This window comes from Dreissena polymorpha, chromosome 3, assembly GCF_020536995.1.
Source record: "Dreissena polymorpha isolate Duluth1 chromosome 3, UMN_Dpol_1.0, whole genome shotgun sequence".
In the NCBI taxonomy this organism is placed as follows: domain Eukaryota; kingdom Metazoa; phylum Mollusca; class Bivalvia; order Myida; family Dreissenidae; genus Dreissena; species Dreissena polymorpha.
The window spans coordinates 71,279,873-71,304,854 of NC_068357.1; the positions used below are offsets into that span (position 1 = coordinate 71,279,873).

The 24,982-nt window shown below is 36.2% G+C and overlaps 1 protein-coding gene and 1 long non-coding RNA gene across 16 annotated transcripts in view; one reads left to right on the plus strand and one right to left on the minus strand.

Moving 5' to 3' along the window:
* Positions 1-24,982, plus strand: part of LOC127874696 (uncharacterized) — an 82,206-nt gene that overhangs the window by 19,992 nt on the left and 37,232 nt on the right. For 11 of the 15 annotated variants that reach the window (XM_052419224.1, XM_052419215.1, XM_052419225.1 and 8 more), the window contains exons 2-18: positions 3,142-3,230; positions 5,037-5,206; positions 5,630-5,910; positions 6,354-6,441; positions 6,784-6,887; positions 7,101-7,224; positions 7,937-8,156; positions 10,401-10,549; positions 10,976-11,161; positions 14,231-14,467; positions 15,067-15,108; positions 17,412-17,489; positions 18,427-18,584; positions 19,385-19,544; positions 20,243-20,350; positions 21,993-22,179; positions 23,149-23,172. In XM_052419224.1, the coding sequence (XP_052275184.1) occupies positions 3,142-3,230; positions 5,037-5,206; positions 5,630-5,910; positions 6,354-6,441; positions 6,784-6,887; positions 7,101-7,224; positions 7,937-8,156; positions 10,401-10,549; positions 10,976-11,161; positions 14,231-14,467; positions 15,067-15,108; positions 17,412-17,489; positions 18,427-18,584; positions 19,385-19,544; positions 20,243-20,350; positions 21,993-22,179; positions 23,149-23,172 (2,405 nt within the window). Of the gene's footprint in view, positions 1-382; positions 644-3,141; positions 3,231-5,036; positions 5,207-5,629; positions 5,911-6,353; positions 6,442-6,783; positions 6,888-7,100; positions 7,225-7,936; positions 8,157-10,400; positions 10,550-10,975; positions 11,162-14,230; positions 14,468-15,066; positions 15,109-17,411; positions 17,490-18,426; positions 18,585-19,384; positions 19,545-20,242; positions 20,351-21,992; positions 22,180-23,148; positions 23,173-24,982 lie in introns of those variants that run through there. The other 4 variants (XM_052419220.1, XM_052419221.1, XM_052419219.1 and 1 more) reach the window with 4 other exon arrangements.
* On the minus strand, positions 17,807-19,565 carry LOC127874705 (uncharacterized). Its single transcript, XR_008047055.1, has 2 exons — positions 19,428-19,565; positions 17,807-18,543 (listed from the first exon to the last, which is right to left on the minus strand). It is a non-coding gene; the product is annotated as an uncharacterized LOC127874705 (long non-coding RNA).

The following is a 24,982-nucleotide window of genomic DNA, read 5'->3' on the forward strand; positions in this document are numbered from 1 at the left end:
GGTCGGGCGGATTATCGTTAAAACAAACAAAACGACGTCAACGTTTACACAAACTTCTGTTTGTGTTCATCTTTAGTTTGATTTGGGGAATTAAATATGCCATTTAAAAGTGAAATAAATTTCAGACCGCGTTAGTTTAAGTTAGGGCTTAAACGTCGTTATAATTTACGTGCAATTTAATTTTAAATGAATCCTGAATAGAAATACGAGTAAATAGATGTTTGTAAATGCAGAATGATAATAATATTTGCAACCTGTGTGTGAAACGAAGGATATTATTCTAAATAAACAATTTTCTTTTGAAAAGTTTTAACAATTATAAAGACGGGAATGTAGAAAAGTTGTTACATAAATATACATAATTTAAACGGTATAAAACGGTGTTGAATATAAAAATCAACTTGTCTTTATAAGTGAACAAATCGCCATCGAATAATGTGCTTTTAGAGCTTATAACTCAGAACGGATATATTTATATGATATCTTCGAAATTCGAAAACACTGTGAGGTACCAGTTCGTGCACTTTTCCGGGAAATATGAGATCTGCCCCTGTGGTCGGCGCTCGCCGGTCGTATGTTCGATTTTCGGGTCCGTCCCCTATCAAAAGGGTCTCGACCCAGTTAAAGGAACCGGATGTAAACGGTAGGTTATAATTATATCACGGACGATCGATGGGACCATTCACAGGGGTCCGACCCTTATATATCAGCATGAATAAAACGATGTCTTATATCTGAGATTCTCGTCTTCATTCGCTTCAGAAAGGGGCTTGACCCACATTAAGGAACCGGATGTTATCGATATAGGTAATATCAAATAAAATTTTATGGATCCCTCTAATATCGAAAGGGTCTGTGTTTGCATTAAGGAATCTGGCGTTAACGTTAGATCCTCATTAAATCACGGGTTGCTTTCCTACAGGAAGGGACTCAATTCTTATTAAGAACAGAACATACCAGAATGTTTATTCAAGTACACAATAACGATATTGAGTAACAATATTTATGTATATAAACTATTTAAAAAGCTATAGTATTTTAGGAAATGGTCTTGGTTTCATATGCAAAAATATATTTTGTATTAATGGCAAAGTGCACATAAACGGGAAGTAGGAACTTGTATATTGTCGATTAATGAACAAAATGCGCGTGTTAAACCAAAATACGTGTGTGGGGACAAAATCATCAAACTGAAATACATAACACATTAATAAATGAATTACAATTTAAGAAACATAAAGTTAGCATCTGTTTTCGAATCATTTCAGTTGTCTTAATTGATATACGTTACCTAAACCACGGAGTGTATCTAGAGTCCGTGCCTAAACCTAATTTATTGAATACACAATAAATTAAATTTTACAAATGACACACGTGATACTGAAAACAATAATATACATTTGTTATAATAATTAAATATTTAACCAATCATGACCGGACCGGGTGTTAATGAAAGGCGTATATCTCGGGGTGCGAAGTACCGGATGTGGCTGGCTTTACACAGCGGGTCATTTGCCATTCATAATCCATTCACGGACTCGCTTGAACCGCTATGTGTAGCTGTTACATGTTTCTTTAACTTGAGTATTTAGACTGCTATAATTGTTCAGATTTCGTGTTTTTTCACTTTTATAGCCTACATGTAAAATATGTACTCGACAGAGACCTTCAAAATAACACAATTGGCATGCATTTGTTATAAAAATTATATTGATAATTATATTTCGACATTTTTGTTTAATAATAATAATAATAATAACTTTATTTCATGAAGAATTCACATTAAGAAATAATTTCTTTTTTACAATGTGGTCTTCAGTAACAAAACACAAGTATATATTTTGAAACATGCATACGAACATACAAGGGAAAAAAGAAAATGAACTATACAGTTAAATGTTATAATAACTTCCTTATCAATTCCGACGACGACGACGAAGACAACAATGATAATGATGACGATGATGATTATGATAATACAAAATATGCAAAATATGATACAAAAATCAATCTTTCAAAAATTAATCTTTCAAATAAATCACATCAGACACATCACAACAAAGTATTAACATAGAAACATTAACAAATGAGCATACATATATATCAATGATTTGTTTGTAGGTATTCTTTAAATTTTATTTTGAATGTAGTATTCGAAGACACTTGTCGGATGCTTATTGGAATTGAATTCCATATGGTTCGTGACCGAAACGAAAACGCTCGTTTTCCATAATTTGTTTTAAACGGAATAGATGATATATCAGTGTGTGTGATGGATCTGAGAGCGTACACATTGTTATTTGAGATATGTATAACATTATTGAAATAAGAGGGCATTGCGCCTATTACAAACTTATGAACAATAGATCCAGTTAGGAAAGTACATCTGTTATTGAATGTCAACCAACCAAGTTCTTTGAATAAGGGAGCTGAAAGAGTTGAATATGGTTTATTCAGTATTATTTTAGCAGCTCGTTTTTGTATCGAATGTATTTTACGTAAGTGTGACTGTGTTGCTGAACACCATAATGCGCAACAAAAATCCATAGTCGTTAAGATATATGAGTTGTAAAATAGTTTTTTTGTTTCATAGTTAATAAAATAGTAAATTCGTTTTAATAAGGCCAGTTTAAAGTTAAGTTTACGACATACACTGTTTATGTGAGATTGCCATGTAAGATGCTCATCAATCGTAACTCCTAGTAAATTAAATTCTTTGGTTTGTTCAAGGAGAATGCCATTAATATTAAGTCTAAGCTTGTCAGTAGAACAGTTTCCCAGTGCATATGTTTTTTCACAATTTTGTGTATAAAAAGTTGTTGTTTAAATCGAATTGTTATGCTTATGTATAGTACATGTTTGTTTGTTGTTGTTGTTTTTTGTTGTTGTTGTGTGTGTGTGTGTGTTTTTGTGTTGTTTTTTTTTTTGTTTTTTGTTTGTTTGTTGTTGTTGTTTTTTTTTTTTTGGGGGGGGGGGGTTCTTACATTTGCATATTGAACAGAGCACCACTTTGCTCTATTTGCGCTGACAGACGCTAATTATGTCAGTAGAAAATCATTAATGTTTTTCAGACTGACAGACGCTAAGTATGTCAGGAGAAAATCATAAATGTTTTTCAGACCAATATTCTTCCATTTTCAGCGCTCGAGATCACTGGCGAGAATCTAGAGGACCTGCTGGCCTATGATGACCTCTTCCTCGACTACTTCAACGCATTTCTCACACTTCCAGTAAGCATTTCCGATAGTGACGTCATCAGTTCCGGTGCACACTTGAGGGCGGGGAATGCGCACAAGTTCCAAGCTGGTTCTTTCGCACTGAAAAAGCTAGCGTAATTACTTCGTAGCAAATTTGGAGTCCTTTCAATCGTAGATTCATCAATTTTCTTTCAAGTCATCAAATGTCTAAAAATTTAAAAACACGTGATTTGAGAACCATTTGGAATACGCACCATACCAGTACCTATTGTGAAATGCGTAGCATATTTGACAGCGACTCTTAATGCGTCCTTATGCCACTTCAAATGATTTAGGTACTATTAAGACTACTTTCAATGCGTTGCGTAGTTCGAGAAACACTTTTCATGCGTAGCGCAGTTCGAGTGCCACATGTAATGCGTAGCTTAGTTGAAAGCCACCTGTAATGAGTAGCGTAGGTAAAGTGAATCTTTTTATGCGTAGCATAGTTCGAGTCACACTTTCAAAATTTAATGTTTAGTGTAGCTTCAGTGTCACAAGTAGGACGTAGCGTATACGAGGACCAAGTTTGAAGCGTAGACATGTTGTAGAGACAATCTTAAATGCATGCTAAGCGTAGATCGATTGCCACATTTAATGCGCAGCGTAATTCGACGGCCACTTTTAAGGTGTAATGCAGTACGAAGGCAAATTTAATACTTCGATGACGTCTTTAAAGAGTTGTTAGAGTGCCCCTTTTTAAATGAGGAACATATTTAAAAAGTCTTTTTAATCAAAGATCTATACATATTAATAGATCTTTGTTTTAAAGCTCAGAGTAGTTCGAGTGCCATTTTAATGCGCACCGATGTTGGATAGACACGCGTAGCGTACGTAGTGGTTTACAAGGCGGCGCCTAGTTTTTGACGCAGATACTACCAAACAACGGGCTGAAAAAACCCGCATAGATACGAAATAAACCATGTTCATAAGACATGAATGATAATAATACATTTTCATAAGAGGTTGTTATTTTATGCCAGTTCTATTAACATATATATTAAACTGTTCTTATGTATGTCTACTGCTATCGTTAATTCACAACTGCATACTCTACATACCTATTAACGATATATACATGTCAGTCACCCCTTGCCAATATTGATCGGTCGTAAGTTTTAATTCTTCACGTCAGTACAATATTTAGATAGGTAGGAATATAAGCAGTGGGGATCGATTCATTATCAGTTTTGTGTATTTGTACTTTATCATGGAGCATTTATCTTCTTAACAATGTTTGGAAGGTCACCACCCTGACAATCATCAGGGTTATATCACAATAAATTCCACATTAAATCGAAACAACTGTGCATTGAAATTAAACTTAATCGTAAAATGGCATGCTAGATTGTAAAAGTCACTTACTTGCATACATGTAAATCAAAGCCATAGAAAATTAGAAATAACTAAATATGTACAAATAGGTCGCTTATTCTCACATTTCATTTCGGTTAAGATTAAATAATAAACACTATAAGAAAATAAATTCCAAATTATAAAAATTAATCCAATTTGTTTAAGCTCCTTTTCCAGGGTAGAACCAGTAATTAGTGTAATGGCGGAGACCAAAAGAATGATCAAATTTCGGGGATCGAACGCCATATAAACTACGCCACCGTGGCCTCTAGTTTCCAATTTGATTGACAAATGCAACTATAATATAGTAGATGTGATGAATCCGTGATTTGTTTTTTCAAGAATCATCAAAATTTGATCCAATCAGACTATTTTGAGTTAAAATAGCGCAAGAAAAACGTTTTCTCTGCATATGTTAAGGGTTTTCCATTTTTATGATCTTAGGTATTCCCACAAGCACTGCATTATAACCGGCTGACCGGAGCCTTCGAAGAGCTTCCCGGAACCGGAAGTCGTCCTGGCTCCACAGAGAGTCTGCCCTACGGAGTGACGGACGATGAGCGCGACGCCATGCTTCAGTGGGCGCGGAAGGAGCGACTCCCGCTCTTCCTCAGGTAAACCCCGTATACAGCGTATACCTATCGAATTACTAGCCTATGTAATGTTGTTGTCTAGTCCAAACATATGCAAGGTTTAGTGATACTTTTCATATAGTGCTAAAGTCGCTGAAAATTTACCATTGGGCCCATTTTTTTTTATCGATGTTGCTTGCTTGCGTCGATGGTGTATAATACGGAGATACTTTTTTGCGATCTTATTGAGAATTGCTAACACTACGAGCGTCAGTCGTATGACATCTGTACGGCACATATTTCAACTTTCGTGATCAGCCGTTACTTATTTACTTGCAGATCTATGTTTACAATGTTACCCATATCAAACAGTCATGTAAATGTGCACTGCGTATGTATGTTACTCCCATATACAAAGTGTATTTAATGACACGCACGCACCTACTTTCCTTGTATTCCTTCTAGTACGCAGCTTTTCCGCGAGTTCAAGCTCTGCAAGTTGTTGTTGCGGCCCCTGGACGACCGCTACTCCGCCAGCCGGGGTTCGAGCCACCAGATACGTGGCTACAGCCGGCAGTCGGAGAGCTACGTTTCGTCGCTTAGCAACAGCGCCGACAACAGCGCCAACGACGTCGACGACGAGGATTTCAACTTTGAGGCACACTACAACGCCAGTCAGCTGTTCAAGTACCAGCGCCCCGGAAGTCGCGCACTCAGCGTGCCCGCGCCCATGCACCTCGGCGAGGGTAGGGCGTTGTATAAGATTTGTTGTAGAACATATTGTATTTAAGATTCTGGATTGGTTTCGAACATCTTTTGAAAACCAAAGCCAACACTAGTATGTTTCATTGTTTTTTACATGGGTATTTTGTATAATGTTAAATTGTGTTTTTGAACTGTTCGGTAAATTTAACATTGAAGAAAATACTATGTTTAAGAGTATTCATGTATGTACAAGATCAATTAATAGATAATAATGCAACTGACTTGTAGAAAGTTTATTTAAGCAGCAACACGAATATTTATTTATTTCATCTAATTTTCCTCCGATTTTCTGTTACTAAGTACATCCCTTAGGATAAACGTTAAAGCGAACTCCAAAGTAGTAGATCGGTTATTCTCTAGTTAGACAATTGTTTACTAATTCTAATGAGTAAGTATAAGTACCGGTATACGCGACCCCTTCCAGATCCCTATTACTACGAAGACGAGCGCGGCAGCACGACCACCCACACCCACACCACCTCCAAGACAGCATCCTTCAAGTTCCGGTCCAAGTAAGGCTACCGGAAGTAGCTTTCCGTTCATCTCCAGATAGATATAAAACACTTACAATTTCTTCTATATTTACTTGAAGTCTAATGTTAAAAATGCATGTTCTTTCTTGTATATAAATATTAAATTGAATGTATACGTGTGTAGATTTGTTTTTAAATTTGTTTAAAAACACATAATATTTAGTACGTGTCGAGGATCTTGCTCGATTAATTCATAAAGACAACTGAGTGAGTTACATCAAAATCTTACTTTAACAGATTATCATACTCCAATTTGAAAGATATTTACAATCCAAACACACAATTCATTTAAATTTTACGCGCCATTTGTTTACTTTGCAGACGAGACCGTGACGATGGCGACCCAGATTTACGTCTGCAGCTGGGGAACGAGGAAGGGCCGCACGTGCCGAGGGATATCACCGTGACCTTTGACCCTGATACAGGTATGTAATGCAATAGGCGCCATGTAGGCGCTTGTTTCATATGCCTATCACCTAAACATGCTAGATGATTGTCTACAATATCGTCAGTTATGTCGTTTACAATATTCACAATGCCATCTGCTTACAACGTCGTATACGTGATAATCTGTGCACAATGCTGTCTTTAAAATCGGTATTAATATCGTTTGCCACCTCCGCAATATTTCTTGACAGCCGAGCACGAGAGCAAGTCGCAGCAGAGTCACAGCCGCCGCTCCTCGCGGATGTCGCGCGGCAAACGCCACCTGCAGGCGGCACAACAATCGGAAGCGGAAGCAGCGTTCCTCCGACACGCCAGGTACGTCGGAGATATCTGGCTTCGTAAAAGGGACTTGTTTACAGATTTTCGTTTTTTAAATAACGCGTAATCAATTTACTTAAAAATCTAACTTTTATATTGTAAATAATTATAGTAACACGGAGAGCCTTGCGAATGGAAAGCGAAACAAACGCTGTATATATTTTTCGATTGGGACAGATAATACTCAATTAACGAACATATTTTGTTTACATTTGTACTTAGTAAGGAATTTTATTTTGCTAGCTTAAATATAATGCGTACATTTTTTTGAAATCAGTATATTACTCTCTTTTTTTAAATTGTCAAAACAGTTGTTTGACAAATTTTGAGCAAATCCGTTGACATATATCATTAGACATAGATCGACCATTGATATTTTAGAATGCAGTCATGCTTCTCGTCAGACGTGCATTCGAGGAACTCAGTTTTCATTTAGAAATTCTTTAATTTTAGCATCACAAAGACATAGGTCTTCATAAATGTTCGTATTTTGCAATCTCTCTTTAAGCTGGGAAGCCTTTTACGCAAGGTCTATTATTGAACGGAAATACTAACAGTTTGTCAAAAGTTTTCTCCAGAAATGTTTAAAGAAAATCTTTCATTAATTCCTGTATAATTAAAACTTTGTTCATTCAAAATTCAGCATATACATTAATTCATAAAATAATTTTGACTTTCACTCACCCCACTTTCGTTTTTGCCTCGCCAGGGTTCTGTCAGCGCCCATTAATTACGAGGAATACATGCGTCACCCGTACCGGGACTTCGACGAGATGTTTGGTGAGGACGAACCGGAACCAGACGGCAACGTCTACGTGGCGTTTGACGACGAGGGCGTCAGCGAGGCGCAGACGGAAACTGACGTCAAGAACCTAGAGGGCCGCCTCAAGATGACGTTTCAGCAGCTGAAGGAGAGCACGCTTGGAACGGTAAGAGGTCACGGTTGGTGTTTTTTCTTGCAGGCCGCTTATTTATTTACAGTGAAAAATGATGAAAACTGCAAATTTATCAAATTAATTTTTTTAACACATTTTTTTCTTAATGTTTATACATGTGCACGGTTTAAAAACGAAACTTTCTAACAGGTCATTTAAAACTGTCACTATGTATTACTTACACATACATGTGCGTCGTAAGGTTCCTCTTTGTAAGAACTGATTGACACGGCACGCAAATTTTGCAAATCTGTTGATTTCCCTGGTGCAACCTGAACCCCCATCTTGTTTTCAGTGGTTCTCCAAAATAATGACACACGTGAGGCATTTGTGAAAACAATGAATATACTATGTAACGTTTTAAACGCATAACGCACTTGTGAAATGTGTTTGGCATAGAACTAAAAACCACCATTATTCGAAAACGTTTTGTCGCAAATACATATGCATATTCCTACTATTTAACGATGCGTTCATATGAAAGAACAATAAAATGATACAAATGGGCGCTGTTCAATTTTACTCTAAAAATGGTATGAATTTAGTATTTGTAACGTATGGTTGGAGTTCTAATAAGATGCGTGCGAGCACATCAAGGTCCTACGTTTAATTACTACTCTGATAAGTTGAGTCTCGCTCTGTGAAAAAGGGGTTTAATGCATGTGCATTAAGTGGCGTCCCAGATTATTGTGTGCAGTCCAAACAGGCTAATCGGGGACAACACTTTCCACATTAACTGGAATTTTGCTAAGAAGAGACTTTCTTTAAACGAAAAAAAAATCATAAAAGCGGAAAGTGTCGTCCCTGATTAGCCTGTGCGCACTGCACATGCTAATCTGGGACGACACTTTACGCGCGTGCATTTAACCCCCGTTTTACTGAGCAGGGCCCATTTATTTCAGCTAACATGCACATTCAGTTAATTCAGGGACTTTCAGGTTTTAAAATTGAAACATTTGTTAACAACCGCCTGTATATGTCTTGAAAATTACTAACGTAAGCACGTTTGCTCTGCTGGCGTTGCCTTTTTTTTAATACTAACGTTGATAATTATTTGTAATTTGTCACAAATTATAAAGTTTTTGAAAATTATCGATACCAAATGGAAGATGTAACCATCAGGTTCTTAATATATCAACAATAAACGGCACATTTTTTACTGAATTATTTGTATGTTTGATACTGACGTATGCATCAACATTATGATTATTTGAGTCTCGTTCTGCCAAAACTGGGCATAATGCATGTGCGTTAAGTGTCGTCCCAGATTAGCCTGTGCAGTCCGCACAGGCTAATCAGGGACGACACTTTTTGCCAAAATTGGATTTTTGCTAAGAAGAGACTTAATTTTACAAAAAATGTCATAAAAGCGGAAAGTGTTGTCCCTGATTAGCCTGTGCATACTGCAAAGGCTAATCTGGGATGACACTTTACGCACATGCATTAAGCCCAATTTTCTCAGAACACGACTCATTTTATTTGAGTATTTTCGGAAACTACAAAGTCTGATAAGACTGGATTGTGGTCGGTATTACTTAGTTGGATAAGACCCAAGTGTCTGCGGGGCTTTGACTTTGAAGTGGCCTACCCTTTAGGGTTTGAAGTTATGGTTGATAATTCTGAACTGTAAGGCTCTATTTTAATGAATATATGACAGATATAATGTACCCTGAACACTTCTACAGTGAGGTCAGTTTACTTGTTGTTGCTTTTTGTTCAACAGTTTACAAATTTTTTTGTATCTTCATTAGTGTTTTTTTTTTGCACGAGCATTTTGAATGGTATTAAATATGGCTTAACACTCATAGATAAGTTTAAACAACGTTTTCATTTTAGCTTGAAGCGTTACATGCCTCGTCTATCTTGGTCCAATAAGATCACAAGCACGCCGCCTTGTCTGATAATGATAAACCTCATTCAAGAAAATGTGCTGCAAACACAAATTGATTTACTAAATGAACATTAAGAATTTCTAGAGTTTGCATTGGTGAAGGGTTGACGGACCGCGTTCTCATCAACTGCCGTAGTCATGGACCATGTTTCTATAGGGCCATCTCTTTTCTGAATATCTTAACAATGCCATTTATAGTCATAGAGAAATCGTGTACTAACATTAGGATTTCGCTAAGTCCTGCGACATAGGGTATTTTAAAGGTTTCCTTTGGGACACAGGGGGCCGTCTGCTCGTCTGCCTTTGTTGTCGTGGAGACCGCACTAAGAGCGTCCATCTCGTTTCAGTTCTCAGGTATGGAAGACTTCAAGGGTTTCCTGTGGGGCACAGCGGGCCGCCAGCTCGTAAACTTCTGGCTAGACTGCGAGTATTTCAAGGACAGTATGGAGAAGTTTGACGCCGTCGCCATCGTGGAGGAGCGGAACAGGCTCTTCAGGTGAGTGGGCAGGGAACGCAGGCATACATTTGAGGATCGCTCTGGGGAAACCGGGTTTCATGCATGCGCTTAAAGTGCTGGCCCATATTAGCATGTGCAGTCGGCACAGGCTAATCTGGACCGACATTTCCTGCTTATATTGACTTTTTTGTTTAAAGAAAGTATCTCCTTAGCGAAAATCCAGTTTCGTCCCTGATAAGCCTGTGCAGACTAAATTTCATATAATTTTATCATAAATTTGGAATAAAATTAATTGAATTTCCCATTTAGTATATGAATATAACTTTCTGGTAAATTTTTCACACTTTTCACACACAATATTTCACCTAAATTCAGCAAGCTCAATTATTTTTTAGAACTAATTCAGCTTTTCATGCATACATTATTTCACCTACATGTCACATACATTTCCCCTCCCTTTCACAGAGACATCCAGGACAAGTTCAAGATCCACCTTACGCGGGACGCCAAGGAGCAGATCAGCAAGGCGGCCAGCAACGCGAGCCTCAGCCACTCCGTGTTCATACGCACGCAGTACGATGTGCTGCGCCGACTGCGCGCCTACTGGGTGCCGCGATATATGCTTCACATGGAAAGGGAGAGTCGATTTAGGTAATGAAGGGAGAGTCGGTTTTAGGTAATGAAGGGAGAGTCGATTTAGGTGATGAAGGTAGAAACGATGTAGGTAATGAAGGGAGAGTCGATTTAGGTAATGAAGGGAGATTAGATTTAGGTAATGAAGGGAGAGTCGATTTAGGTAATGAAGTAGCATTGGCTTCATATAAGTCATGTTTTATTTTATATCGTTTAAAGCTGATACAGGTCTACCCCTCCCTAATTTTTTTTTCTGTGAATACAAAAATTACGGGTTTGTGAACCACAAGAGGTCAAATACGATTTCCACAGCCTATAGGTAGGTCATGGGCTAATTTTGTGAATGCAGAATAAGCACTGGCTAATACACAATTATTTGGCATTCTATGTAGTTCTTCATGAATGCTCTGAGCTTTTATGAGTATATAGTTGAATTATTGCAACTAGAATTTTATGTAAAGAATATAAAACGACAAGGCCTTTGATCACATAGGGTAACAACCAGGCAATGAGATTGACACAGTATGGTCCATTGGTTGATTAACAACGTCATGTATAATGCACACATCTAGATGCTTACATGATTTGACTTAAATTTTGCTGTAAAAATGAGAATGTTAAACTGTGTTGCATTTATGATTGTATTATATTAAAGTCTGTAAATTCGTTTGCATGGTTTAACAATGATACATTTCTTTACTTTTTGATTCTATATAAAAAGTCAGTAAGTATTTTAAGGACAAAGTAATTGTTTTTGGAAACTTAAAGATTGTGTATGGACAGGCCCGTAGCCAGGGTTTTGAAAAGGAGGGTGCGAATTTTCCCATAAACGATTGTTATTGAGTCACGAAGTGGCAAAGGGGGTTTGTGCGGAGGAGGGTGTCCCCCTCCTGCAATCGGAGGTCCTCAATCTAGAAAAGTTTGAAAATAAAAGGTATAATCCTGCATTCTGGTGACTTTTTAGCCGGTTTTTTTTCGAAAAAATCTCGGCTTATAGATTGATGTTGTCGGGCGGGCGGGCGGGCGGGCGGGGTGGCGGCGTGCTCGAAAATGTTAAAGTTCTTATTTCATGGTATAACTTTGGTATGCTTGGACCTAGAGTCTTCAAACTTGACATGAAGGTTGGCCAGGATTAACAGATGACCACTGGTCATTTCAAGGTCATTCATTTGAAGGTCAAGGTCACTGTGACCTTCAATATAAAAAATGTTAAAGTTCTTATAACTTTGGTATGCTTGGACCTAGAGTCTTGAAACTTGACATGAAGGTTGGCCATAACTAGTTAGTAACCACTGGTCATTTCAAGGTCATTCATTTGAAGGTCAAGGTCACTGTGACCTTGAATGTAAAAATGTTAAAGTTCTTATTTCATGGTATAACTTTGGTATGCTTGGACCTAGAGTCTTCAAACTTGACATGAAGGTTGGCCAGGATTAACAGATGACCACTGGTCATTTCAAGGTCATTCATTTGAAGGTGAAGGTCACTGTGACCTTCAATATAAAAATGTTAAAGTTGTTATAACTTTGGTATGCTTGGACCTAGAGTCTTGAAACTTGACATGAAGGTTGGCCAGAACTAGTAAGTAACCACTGGACATTTCAAGGTCATTCATTTGAAGGTCAAGGTCACTGTGACCTTGAATGTAAAAATGTTAAAGTTGTTATAACTTTGGTATGCTTGGACCTAGAGTCTTGAAACTTGACATGAAGGTTGGCCAGAACTAGTAAGTAACCACTGGACATTTCAAGGTCATTCATTTGAAGGTCAAGGTCACTGTGACCTTGAATGTAAAAATGTTAAAGTTCTTATTTCATGTTATAACTTTGGTATGCTTGTACCTAGAGTCTTCAAACTTGAAATAAAGATTGGCCAGTACTAGAAGATGACCACTGGTCATTTCAATGTCATTCATTTGAAGGTCAAGGTCACTGTGACCTTCAATGTTAAAATGTTAAAATTGTTATAACTTTGGTATGCTTGGACCTAGAATCTCAAACTTGACGTAAAGGTTTGCAAGCACACTTAGATGACCACTGGTCATTTCAAGGTCATTCATTTCAATGTCATTCATTTGAAGGTCAAGGTCACTGTGAACTTAAATGTTAAAATGTTAAAATTGTTGTAACTTTGGTATGCTTGGACCTAGAATCTCAAACTTTGCTCATGCCTTGAAAAGTACTTACATTTCATTTTGACCTTTGAACAATATTTCAGTAATTTAAGTATTGCATTGACAAAAACACGAAAGGTACTTTCCTGTCATTTAAATCAAAAATCCGGCTTCAATGCGGTCATCTCCGACCGCGGAAATCTTGTTATCTGTATTTAGAGACTGAAGTTACAGAGCATTTTAAATTGTAAATAAAAATCATGCGCTATCTTGGAAATGACTTCATTGAGAAATTAATTATATGGTGACATGTCGGTAGCCTATTGCATTCAACATTATTGTAACGCTTAAAAACAAAGACTCACTGGATTCCGGGAAAAGATAAATAACCATTTTTGCGTCGAATAAAGTTGGGTGCATCTTGTAGTACACTTTTTTTACTTGTCAAAAAATGTTGGGTGCGAACGCATCCAACGGCCCCCACCCCACTGGCTACAGGTATGATGGAGTATTTTAATCTGTGAAATCTAGTTTTTATGTTTAAACTGTCATTCCTGTTGAAGGTTTGAAGTCATGAATTTTGAGTGAGAACGACTAACTTAAATTCCCTCACAATCATATCCATCTCAATGACATTAACACTCAAATATATTGTGTTATTCAAACCTCAAAATGTTGTAACAGAACTTCATACACAGTGTTAAAAACAGTAGTTTATTTTGAATATGCATTTCTTTAGAGCTACTAATTCTTTCATTAAAAATGTTAATTCTACAATGTATATTGCTTAAAATATGATATTTATAAGCCTGTATGTCATTAACAACTGTTGACTATATTACGTATCCTAAGTAATGGTACCCATGGGCTTTAAGCCTAATGTATTCTGGAATAAAACCTATTCACAAAACCTTAATCTGCAAATACAACCCATGTTTGTCAAAATAATCAACAACAAGAAATTTCTTATGCAGTCACACTCCAACGAGGCTCGACTCTAACCGATGGATTACGGGTAAATCTTCACTCAAAGACACTTTCTCTTTCTTCCCGTCGATTAACCTTGTCAGTTCCATGCCTGTCCGTCCAGACGATGTACTCACATACACACGAACCAGGAGCTGGGAATGCGTCAGTAAGGGAGGTCGGCGACTGGATGACAGAGTGACGTCTGCTAAATACAGAACTGCTCCTTTGTCGGCTTCATTAAGGTACGTGTACAAAGTATCTTTAGGTGGAATAATTATAATCATAGTACATTCTGTTAAATAAAACAATTGTTATACAAAAAAATATATTTAAAAAATAACAATTACATTTTGTCACAAACTCATGATTTTTAAGCCCTTTTTGTTGTATCTAATTAGTTTGTTATACAACTTAAATTCGTATACAAAAATTGATAACGGTTAGTATTAATATAAGATTCAATGAAATTAAATTTGTGCCTTAGTTTTTTATACAGTTTTAAACTGCTCCTGTCTAGTTATATTTATTTAATAATTAGTCCAATTCTTAAGTTGACATTCTATTATCTGGAGAAATATTGTGCGAAAACTTATTTGTGATTGCTGTTATCTGTAACTATTAAAATCTTGGTATAATTTCCATACTTTTGTACTCAAATACAATGGAGGCTTGCCATGGGAAAAATGGGCTTAAAGTAACCAAGTAAAGAATCATCAAATATTAGCTTTTTTTGTCCACCCTGATTATCTGTGCTCTCGACCAAAATAAGCTTAGTTTTCCCATAACACCCAAAATGTATTTGTTCGAGTCATCCAATCAAAATACTCCATTCTTGCTACAGCGGCATGTTGGGTTTCACCACTCAGAAACCCAGATTTAAAAGGTATACAACCAAATTGTTCAGATCTGTTCTGCCCTCATGGATGTTAACATTCTTAACTCTTAACCCAGTCCTGTCTTACTTATATATATTAACCAATAAAACAAAAGATAATTATATTCAATTATTTTCATTGGTTACCTTTAAAGGCATATGCCTACATTTCTTCATCCTTTTAGTTTCAAATTGTTATTGCTTGTATTTAAGATTTAAGACTGGAAAAAGGTTCCGAATGTTGAAATTCTCTGGGTCTGGGGCCAGTTTTATTAAATATTTTACAACAAATGTGAATCACACTACAATATTTGAAGAAGGATTATTCATTGCTTAGCAAAAACACATAGCGTATATTATTGACTATGTTCTCATCTAGAGTCCATGGCAAAAACAAAGATGAAAAGTTGTGTTTTATTTATAATCTTTTCATTCAATTTATCTTTCACATGTTTTGAAGTTAAAGAACATATTCAAAATTATTTTAAACCAAAAAATCATCAGTAAACTAAATTTGTTGTAAGATTTTTAATAAGATCAGGACCCTAACCTTTAGCCTACTACAGTCCCTACTTGGGATGGTAAAAGCCTAGTTATTGACCTCTGTTACCTAGCAACCAGTGTTATGCTCCTCAAAAGGTGGGTGCATATAGTCTTTTCTGCGACCTTTGTTATCACTCCTTTCTTCAACAAAGCAGATAATAGGGTCTTTATTTCGTATAAAACAAGGAAATCTTACTGTTTGTTATCCTTAATTGCAACCAATAACCTATTAACCAGGAAGTGTTAATAATATCAGGAAAAACATTTTAATCACAAATAAATAATTAGAAAACTTTTACTGAAAAAGGGCAACAGATAAGATTTCATGTCAATTAGTTTTCACTTCAAGCTTTTTGTAACAAACAGTTATTCCCTGAAAACCATTTGTTAATTAGTTTTTGACAATTAGATAAAAACTTTTCTATATTTCCTGATGAGATGAGTTCTTTATTTTGGCATTGATCACTCTCAGCAATTTTTATTCCAAATAAAAAAGCCATGATAAATTCACATTACCAAATTGTTTTGCTTTGTACATTATGCTGCATGGGAAAATCTGCCTTGAGGGAAAGTAAAATGGCCTACTTGAGCTTCAGAGATTGAACGGGAACTGCAGACCTTAAATATACAAATCTAAGCTGGCAAGCGGGTGCAAATTATTGTTAAACGAGGTTTTTCAGACATGGAATCCCAGCAGTGTTTCGGGCAGAATATTAAATTTTTAGATATTGTCACCAAATGCGCAAGTAAATCTTAGAGTGAACTCTTCACAACTCATTGTCCTGACTGGTCACATAACGATTGTGAAATATTGGACGCACACACTGTTAATGAGTTTTCTAGCCCACATACGTATTTAGCAGCCAATATTTTCCAAAATTATGATGGAGGTAATTTTTTAAATTTAAATTTATAAACTAACTACAAATATTACGGCCACAATAAAGGTCACTATGTACTAATTCAAATCAAACTCAGTGCAACAGTACAACTAAAACCACCCAGGAATTGATTGCAATTCGTTTTTTCAATTTCATAATCCTTTTCTGTATGATTGATTTTTATTTCAATTTGTTGTCAAATACAAATCATTAAAATTATAAAATGATCCTTATCTGTTGCCCTGTTTGAACAAAAAGTAGCAAAAGTATAATACTAGTATATTGTATATAAGGATTATCTTCGTTTAAAAGTCACCATTATTTATTTATAGCATTTTATTTCTTTAATTAATAATGTGGCTTCTTATAACAGTATCACTGCTTCTGATTTCCTTATCATGGTATATGGACTATTCTTCTATACTGTTCACATAAAAGAAATAACTATATAATATATTTCCCTCTAAAAAATCTGACCCAAGTAGACCCAAGTAGAACATTTTAACCCATTGTACACCAAGCATGAAGATATTGTTAGCATTTTTCTCTTAGTGTCATTGAACAAGTACCTTATAAGCCGATGTTGGCAAATTATTATAAAAACATATATTTCATATTCATATATATCATAACAAATCCACAAATTAAATAAAAAACAATATCCTTTTATTTTATCAAAATAATGATCATGTCAAATGTGATCTTCATAAGTATCTTCAATATAATACAATCATTAAACATATGTTGATTGCAAAACTGAAGTTATGTGCTATTTTAATTAAAATGATTTTGTTTAACCTTTTTACCTTTCCAAATCAAAACCAATGACGATCCCCTACTCAGTGATGCTTTTCCTCACTATGACCGTATTAACATTAATCATTTCAGGGCCACGAAAGAACGGTTTGTGGTTGCCTTAGCAGCAGACAAGATGGCTGGTGGGCCGTTTGAGCGATATCTTGAAGAGTAAGGGCCTAGACACTCTTGTATGAAGAAAAGCAAATTATTGATGCATCTTTGATTGGATGGTTAATAACCAGATTTGATTGTTGATACTAAAGCAATCCAGTTTGATTTAACAATAATATTATTAAATCTGCCAATAAACACTATTGCAGTCCCAACCTAATTTCAGCTCACACACATGTGATCATTGTTAAAATTGGGCCGGTATTCTTAGACCTCCAAAAAACATCCTAACTAAAGATGCACTTAAATTACACTTCCATATACTCCTTCTAACATACACATGTTTTGATGAACAAATGGACATATATGACATATCAAAGCATTATTTATAATTGCAAACATTACACAGCCATTTATCTCTATATAAAAAAGTCACATACGCACATTTTTGCATTCAAGCCATTTACTCATGTACTTCTGAGGCCAGTTTTCTTTAAGAACTTGAGTGGAAACTTGCCCTGGTTGAGTGAACACTCTCCCTGTTGAGTGAACACTTGCCCTGGTTGAGTGAACACTTGCCCTGGTTGAGTGAACACTTGCCCTTGTTGAGTGAACACTTGCCCTGGTTAAGTGTACACTTGCCCTGGTTGATTGAACACCTTCCCTGGTTAAGTGAACACTTGCCTGGTTGAGTGAACACTTGTCCTGGTTAATTGGACACTTGCCCTGGTTAAGTGTACACTTGCCCTGGTTGAGTGAACACTTGTCCTGGTTAATTTGACACTTGCCCTGGTTGAGTGAACATTGCCCTGGTTGAGTAACACTTGCCCTGGTTAAGTGAACACTTGCCCTGGTTTAGTGTACACTTGCCCTGGTTGAGTGAACACTTGCCCTGGTTAAGTGTTCACTTGCCCTGGTTAAGTGAACACTTGCCCTGGTTGAGTGAGCACTTTCCCTGTTTGAGTGACCACTTGCCCTGGTTTCTTTTTCACAGTCACCAAGACCAGACACTGCTACCAAGCCTGCTGTTCTGGCAGGATGTAACAGAGTATGGCGCTGCAGAGGATCGCGCAGCAGACCGCATGCTACGACTGTGTAACGCATGGGCCATCTATAACAGATACATTGCTGATGACAGTGACTTTAATATAGGTAATGGGTTACATAATGGGCCATCCATAACAGATACATTTCTGATGACAGTGATTTTTATATAGGTAATAGGTCACATAATTGGCCATCCATAACAGATACATTGCTGATGACAGTGATTTTAATATAGGTAATGGGTCACATAATGGGCAATCTATAACAGATACATTGCCGATGACAGTTATTTTAATATAGGTAATGGGTCACATAATGGGCAATCTATAACAGATACATTGCTAATGACAGTGATTTTAATATAGGTAATGGGTCACATAATGGGCAATCTATAACAGATACATGTACATCGCTGATGACAGTGATTTTAATATAGGTAATGGGTCACATAATGGGCAATCTATAACAGATACATTGCGGATGACAGTGATTTTAATATAGTTGATGGGTCACATAATGGGCCATCTATGACAGATACATTGCTGATGACAGTGATTTTAATACATAAAACATGGCATAATGGGTTATCTGTGACTGAGAATTTATCACATGTTAATCTTTTTAATAGGGGTAATAAAACATTACAAGACAAAACTCTTATTTACTAGATGGCAATATTCTCATTGAATACTGAAGCAGAAACATCAACTAGTTCACAATGACATTATCTCAAAAATCAATTTAATGAATAATTAATTGGTTAAAAAATATACCAGTAGTTATGGACAGTCCTGACTTTAAAATTAAAACAAACATTTTAAAAGCGATGTTTTGACAGCAAATATTAATTTTTAAATAAATTAGCAGATTTTCTTGGTATGTAGAATGATATAATCTTTTTGCAGATGTGTCTCCTAGCGATAGAAACAAGATCCACAAGTGCCTGACCTCAGCAAATGACTTCGTGGACTCGGTGGTGTTCGATCCTGCCAAGCAGCACGCCTGTGACCGGCTCGAGGACGGCTGGGTCCAGTACCTGAAGGAAGATCTCAAAATATTCCTCGAGTATGAGAAGTGTTTAAGTATTAAAGCTGCGTTCTGGGAAAACTGGACGTAATGCATGTGTGTAAAGTAGTTTCTCAAATTAGTCTGTGCAGTCTGCACAGGCTAATCATGGGCAACACTTTTGTTTTTATATGGAATTGTTTTGTTTAAAGGAAGTCTCTTACAAACAAAAAAAACAAGCAGTTTAGGCGATAAGTATGTCCCTGATTAGCTTATGCAGACTGCACAGGCTAATCTGGGACTTCACTTAATGCACTTGCATTTAGTACAGTTTTCATAGAACAAGGCTCATTTTTATATGAATTGAAAATTGTGTAATAAAAAGCATTCCTTTGCTAGAGATTTTCCTGATATCATCTAGTTCCACTATACAGTAGTTGCATAGAGAGGTATAGATCAACTAACATTACTTATTGAAAATACATGTGTTTTTGTTAATATTCTGTATTCAGAGGTTGTAAAATTTATTGTTGAAAGTATGCATTGTATTAATTTCATAGTGCATTTGCTAATAATCAAAATGTATGTTTATAACTATATGTATAATTTGTGATTTACACAAAGTTTTTTTTTTAAATACCCTGTATTCATAAGTATAGAATTAAAAACAAATGATACACAAACTCAATTCTTGATTGGAAAACTCTTAATTGATTAAACCTGTAGCCTCTTTCAATGCTCCTGTTTCTCTTTTTTAGCTGCCGTGTTCGCCCTGGTGGCCCTACCCCACCCACTACGGCAGCCATTGAGATTGTCGTCACTAACGATGAGGTCATCATCCAGAGACCTCGACCTTGGCAGAGAAAGTGAGCGCATGCTTCATCTTTTAGACTTCCACATGTTCAATTAGGGCCTCTGTCCCAATTGGATGTCAAAAAGAGGCATGCCCCCTATTTTATGAAGTCATTTACTTAGTGCACATGCGTGAAAATGGAGGACATTTATGTTCATGCAATTCTTAAACACATATTTCGTCAATAGTGGCCAGAAATTATGAATTTTTGTAAGTAATACACTGATTGCAGACTACAGTACAGGTTGCATGATTGATCGTTTTAGGTGTCCCGCTTTTTGGTCAAATGTCCCAACATTTTTAATGGACTGTCCCGATTTGGACATAAACAATTCTGGCATGTATGCTTTTATCTTTTGTTGTGTTTTATCTGTACACATTTAAAAGTCAATGTTTAAAGCCATCTTAAATAAACAAATCATGACCAATGTGTCATATTAAAATGACATGAGCTGTGCTAAATTGCCAATACAAATCTGTTTATCTGACTCAATGGACATAACACTATGAGGTATTAAGTCACACCTTCGGAGCCTGTCAAGAGCTTTTAACAGTATATATGAATGCTATTACAAGACAGGTCTATAAAACAATAGACAGATCCTCGGGTTGCTTTTGAATATTTTAAAATTCTACCAAGCTTTTGTTCAAGAATGGGTTTCCATTCATCCAAAGTTACAAATATATATGGGCAATGCTCTGTGAAAAAGTGGTTAAATGCATGTGTGTAAAGTGTCGTCCCAGATTATCCTGTGTGATCCGGTATTTTTCGTTTCAAGAAATTCTCTTCATAGCAAAAATCCAGTTTAGGCGGAAAGTGTTGTCCCTGATTAGCCTGTGTGGACTGCACTGGCTAATCAGGGACGACACTTTACGCACATGCGTTAAACCCCCTTTTCACAGAGCGCGGCTCACATATACAGTAAGCATGTGCGATTTGGAAAATCACAAATAAAGAAGCATAAGCTCTGTTGTATGAAGTTGTTTTACTGTTAACCATGATATTTATAAATGCGATGATTTGGTAAAATCGCAGTTAACTATAAACATTGATGTAAATGATTGTGTGGAAGCATCTTTAATCCTTTACCACTTAGATATGTATTTTAACGCATTTGTAGTCCCTTAGAAAGTTATATTAAATTGAAGACCTTTCTTACTAGATTCAAGTTTTTAAGGCTTCATTTCTTACCCTTAGATACTGATGAGCAGCAAACAGCATAAAACCTGAACAGACTGTGAGTAACTTGCAGGCTGTTCTGGTTTTATGCTGTTTGCACAAAGCCATTTTCACTTTACTTCTAAGTGGGAAAGGGTTAAAGACACGCATTTCTTATGGTTAATCTACACAATCTCATAGACATGTCAAATACTGTAAAATCATTATTGTTCAGCGGGTATTACTTTTCGTTGATTTCTCTGGTTGACCAATCCATGAATTTAATTCAAATGGATTGGATAATTGCCAACGCACAGTCTCCTATTTTTTTCAAAATATGAAATCCACCAATTAACTTTTCCACAAATAAAATCATTTTTTGAAAAATAACAAAGTTTTATACAGACAAATATAAATAGTTTAAAAGAAATTGTCAAGTTCAAATTGTATACACGAGGACTCAACACACACGCAACATGTTCAACATTCTCTCCAGACTGGGTACCGCGGATTTGGAACAAGCCAAGGGCCTAGGATTGTCCCTGGAGGACATGGACGAAGAACAGCGAGCCATCATTCGCGCAAAACGACGCGAAGCTCGCAAGGAAATGGAGCGCGAACGACGTAAGGCCATACGGGCCGCATACAAACGGCTGAGAGATTCCAAAAAGAAGCCAGGAGATGTGAGTAGTTTCTTAGCCTTATTTCATGTTTTGGTTTTACATGTACCAGTTGTAATCAGATCAATGTTTCTTTAATTTTGTGTATTGTTCCACAAACATGATTGACAGTCCATTTCAAGTTCAAAAAGGTTGTCTCTGATATTTTGTGAGTCTATGTTTATGCTTTTAATCATAAAGCTTAACTATAACATGTTTCAATATTTATGCCCCCCTTCGAAGAAAAGAGGGTATATTGTTTTGCACATGTCGGTCGGTTGGTCCGTCGGTCGGTCGGTCCATCTACCAGATGGTTTCCGGATGATAACTCAAGAACGCTTAGGCCTAGGATCATGAAACTTCATAGGTACATTGATCATGACTGGCAGATGACCTCTATTGATTTTCAGGTCACTAGGTCAAAGGTCAAGGTCACAGTGACTCGAAATAATAAAATGGTTTCCGGATGATAACTCAAGAATGCTTACGCCTAGGATCATAAAACTTCATAGGTACATTGATCATGACCAGCAGATGACCCCTATGGATTTTCAGGTCACTAGGTCAAAGGTCAAGGTCACAGTGACTCGAAACAGTAAAATGGTTTCCGGATGATAACTCAAGAATGCTTATGCCATGGATCATGAAACTTCATAGGTACATAGATCATGACTGGCAGATGACCCCTATTGATTTTCAGGTCACTAGGTCAAAGGTCAAGGTCACAGTGACAAAAAACGAATTTACACAATGGCTGCCACTACAACTGACAGCCCATATGGGGTCATGCATGTTTTACAAACAGCCCATAACAAAAATTTCAATCCAATCTATAAGGCCAAAAATAATGCTTAATGAAACAAGTTGTTCCTTTTCCAAACTTTCTAAAATCCATTCCAAGCACATTATTGGTTTACATATGATTTGCTAGGTGTGTTATCATAAATAAGATATATTTTATAGATATTTTAACCCGACTGAATTCAATTTTAGTCTTCCACCAACGACAACACGTCTGTAAGTTTGAACACTGCTTGTAGTAGAAATAGCAATCAGTTCAAACACATGTGCAGTCACTGTGTGTAAGATGTGAAGAGTTCACATTATGAATTACAGAACACAAGTTTCGAACTTGCTACTAGCAACGCAAAAGGATTGCACTTTGACAAATCAACGTTTGTATCTCCATAGTATTATCGCATCTGAACACATATAAAATGATTACACCAAGTCTAAAACTATTGTATGTAATGCAGAATAGTTGATCAGGTTCAACAGTTGCACACTGGACCCCCCAATCTGTGCCAAATTTATTTTCTGCATTCTTAAATTGGGGTCAAGGATGGGCAAAGAAATGACAAGATATAAAACATAGTTACACTTGTATAATTTTTTAGTTCATGACCCGCACAATCTTAAACAGCTCATGAAGTATTAAAAGAAGTTCAGGAACTTTTTTTGGAGCAAATAACTCTTCATGAATTTAAATGGTTCATGAACAAGTTCATTAACTCATGAACAGTTTTTCACAGGGGTATAAGGTATCATTGTTTTCCTACCAATTTAGGTAATGTAAAGCATTGAAAACTGTAATGTGCCAACTGCCATTTAAAAAAGTTTCTGGAAGTTTCTGTGTTTTGAATCCTACCTTGCTTTCACCACGTTTCTTTTCTTGCTGTTGTTTTTGTGTTAGGTGTTGTTTGTTTGTTCTTTAGATGGCAATCAATTCTCGTGTGGGTATTTTTCTTGAGCCTTCTTGTGGTCTATTTAAAGTAGCTGTCCCAATGGCAGGTCAGTGTTTGTACATCCTCCGTAGAAGTGTCAGTCCAATTTGTCTCAACAATTAAATGATTCATCTTTCAAATAAAAAAACGAGTCGCGTTCTGAGAAAACTGGGCATAATGCAGACTGCACAGGCTGAACTGGGACGACACTTTACGCACATGCATTATGCCCAGTTTTCTCAGAACGCGACTCAAACTTATTACACATATCTCCCTACCTCAAAGACCAAGGCCACACTAAGTAGTCAAGGAGAAGTCCAAAAATGTTTCCTCATAACTCATCCTGCAATTTTAAATATCATGTTTTTGATTGCAATTGTTAAATATTGATTCAATATTTTAATGTTAGAAAAAGGCTGGAAATACTCAAGGGGAGGAAAATCAGGAAGTAAGTCCAAGTGGCTATCCACAATGTCATGGCAATAAATCTTGGAATTTATACCAATTAATACTGTTTATAATTAATACTAATTTTTCTGTTTACCTGATAATAAAAATAACAGTTGTTTACTTTTTCTGCATGATTTTACTTTAGACTGTTAATGTTTTAGTGCATATTACACCCTTTCAAATGCTGATCTTTTCTGAAAGATTACGTTCAATGATATTTGAAAGTCAACCTTTTACTATTATTCAGCTTGAATGTATAGTAGAGTAGAGTAATTATAATACATGCATAGGCCCTAACCAATCATTCTTTCATTAATATTTTTATGAATGCATAATTTTAATGCAGAACAATTTTTTATGTAAATGTTAGTAGAACTTTTTTATGTCTGCTACCATAATTTGTTTTTAATGTTTTAATCAATTATCAAGAAAAAATATAGTTTTGACACGCATAAACAACAGTTACTATTGTAGTTACCATGACTGTTGCCTAAAAAAGCCTTGATATGAGACAGATTTGTATTGTTGTTTAACAAAGCCACAACGTTAAGACAAATATGGCCTGATTAAGAAGGGTAATAATAATAATAATTACTATTATAATAATTTTTTTTCCCCTGCCATATATACTATACCTATACAGATTAGGGACT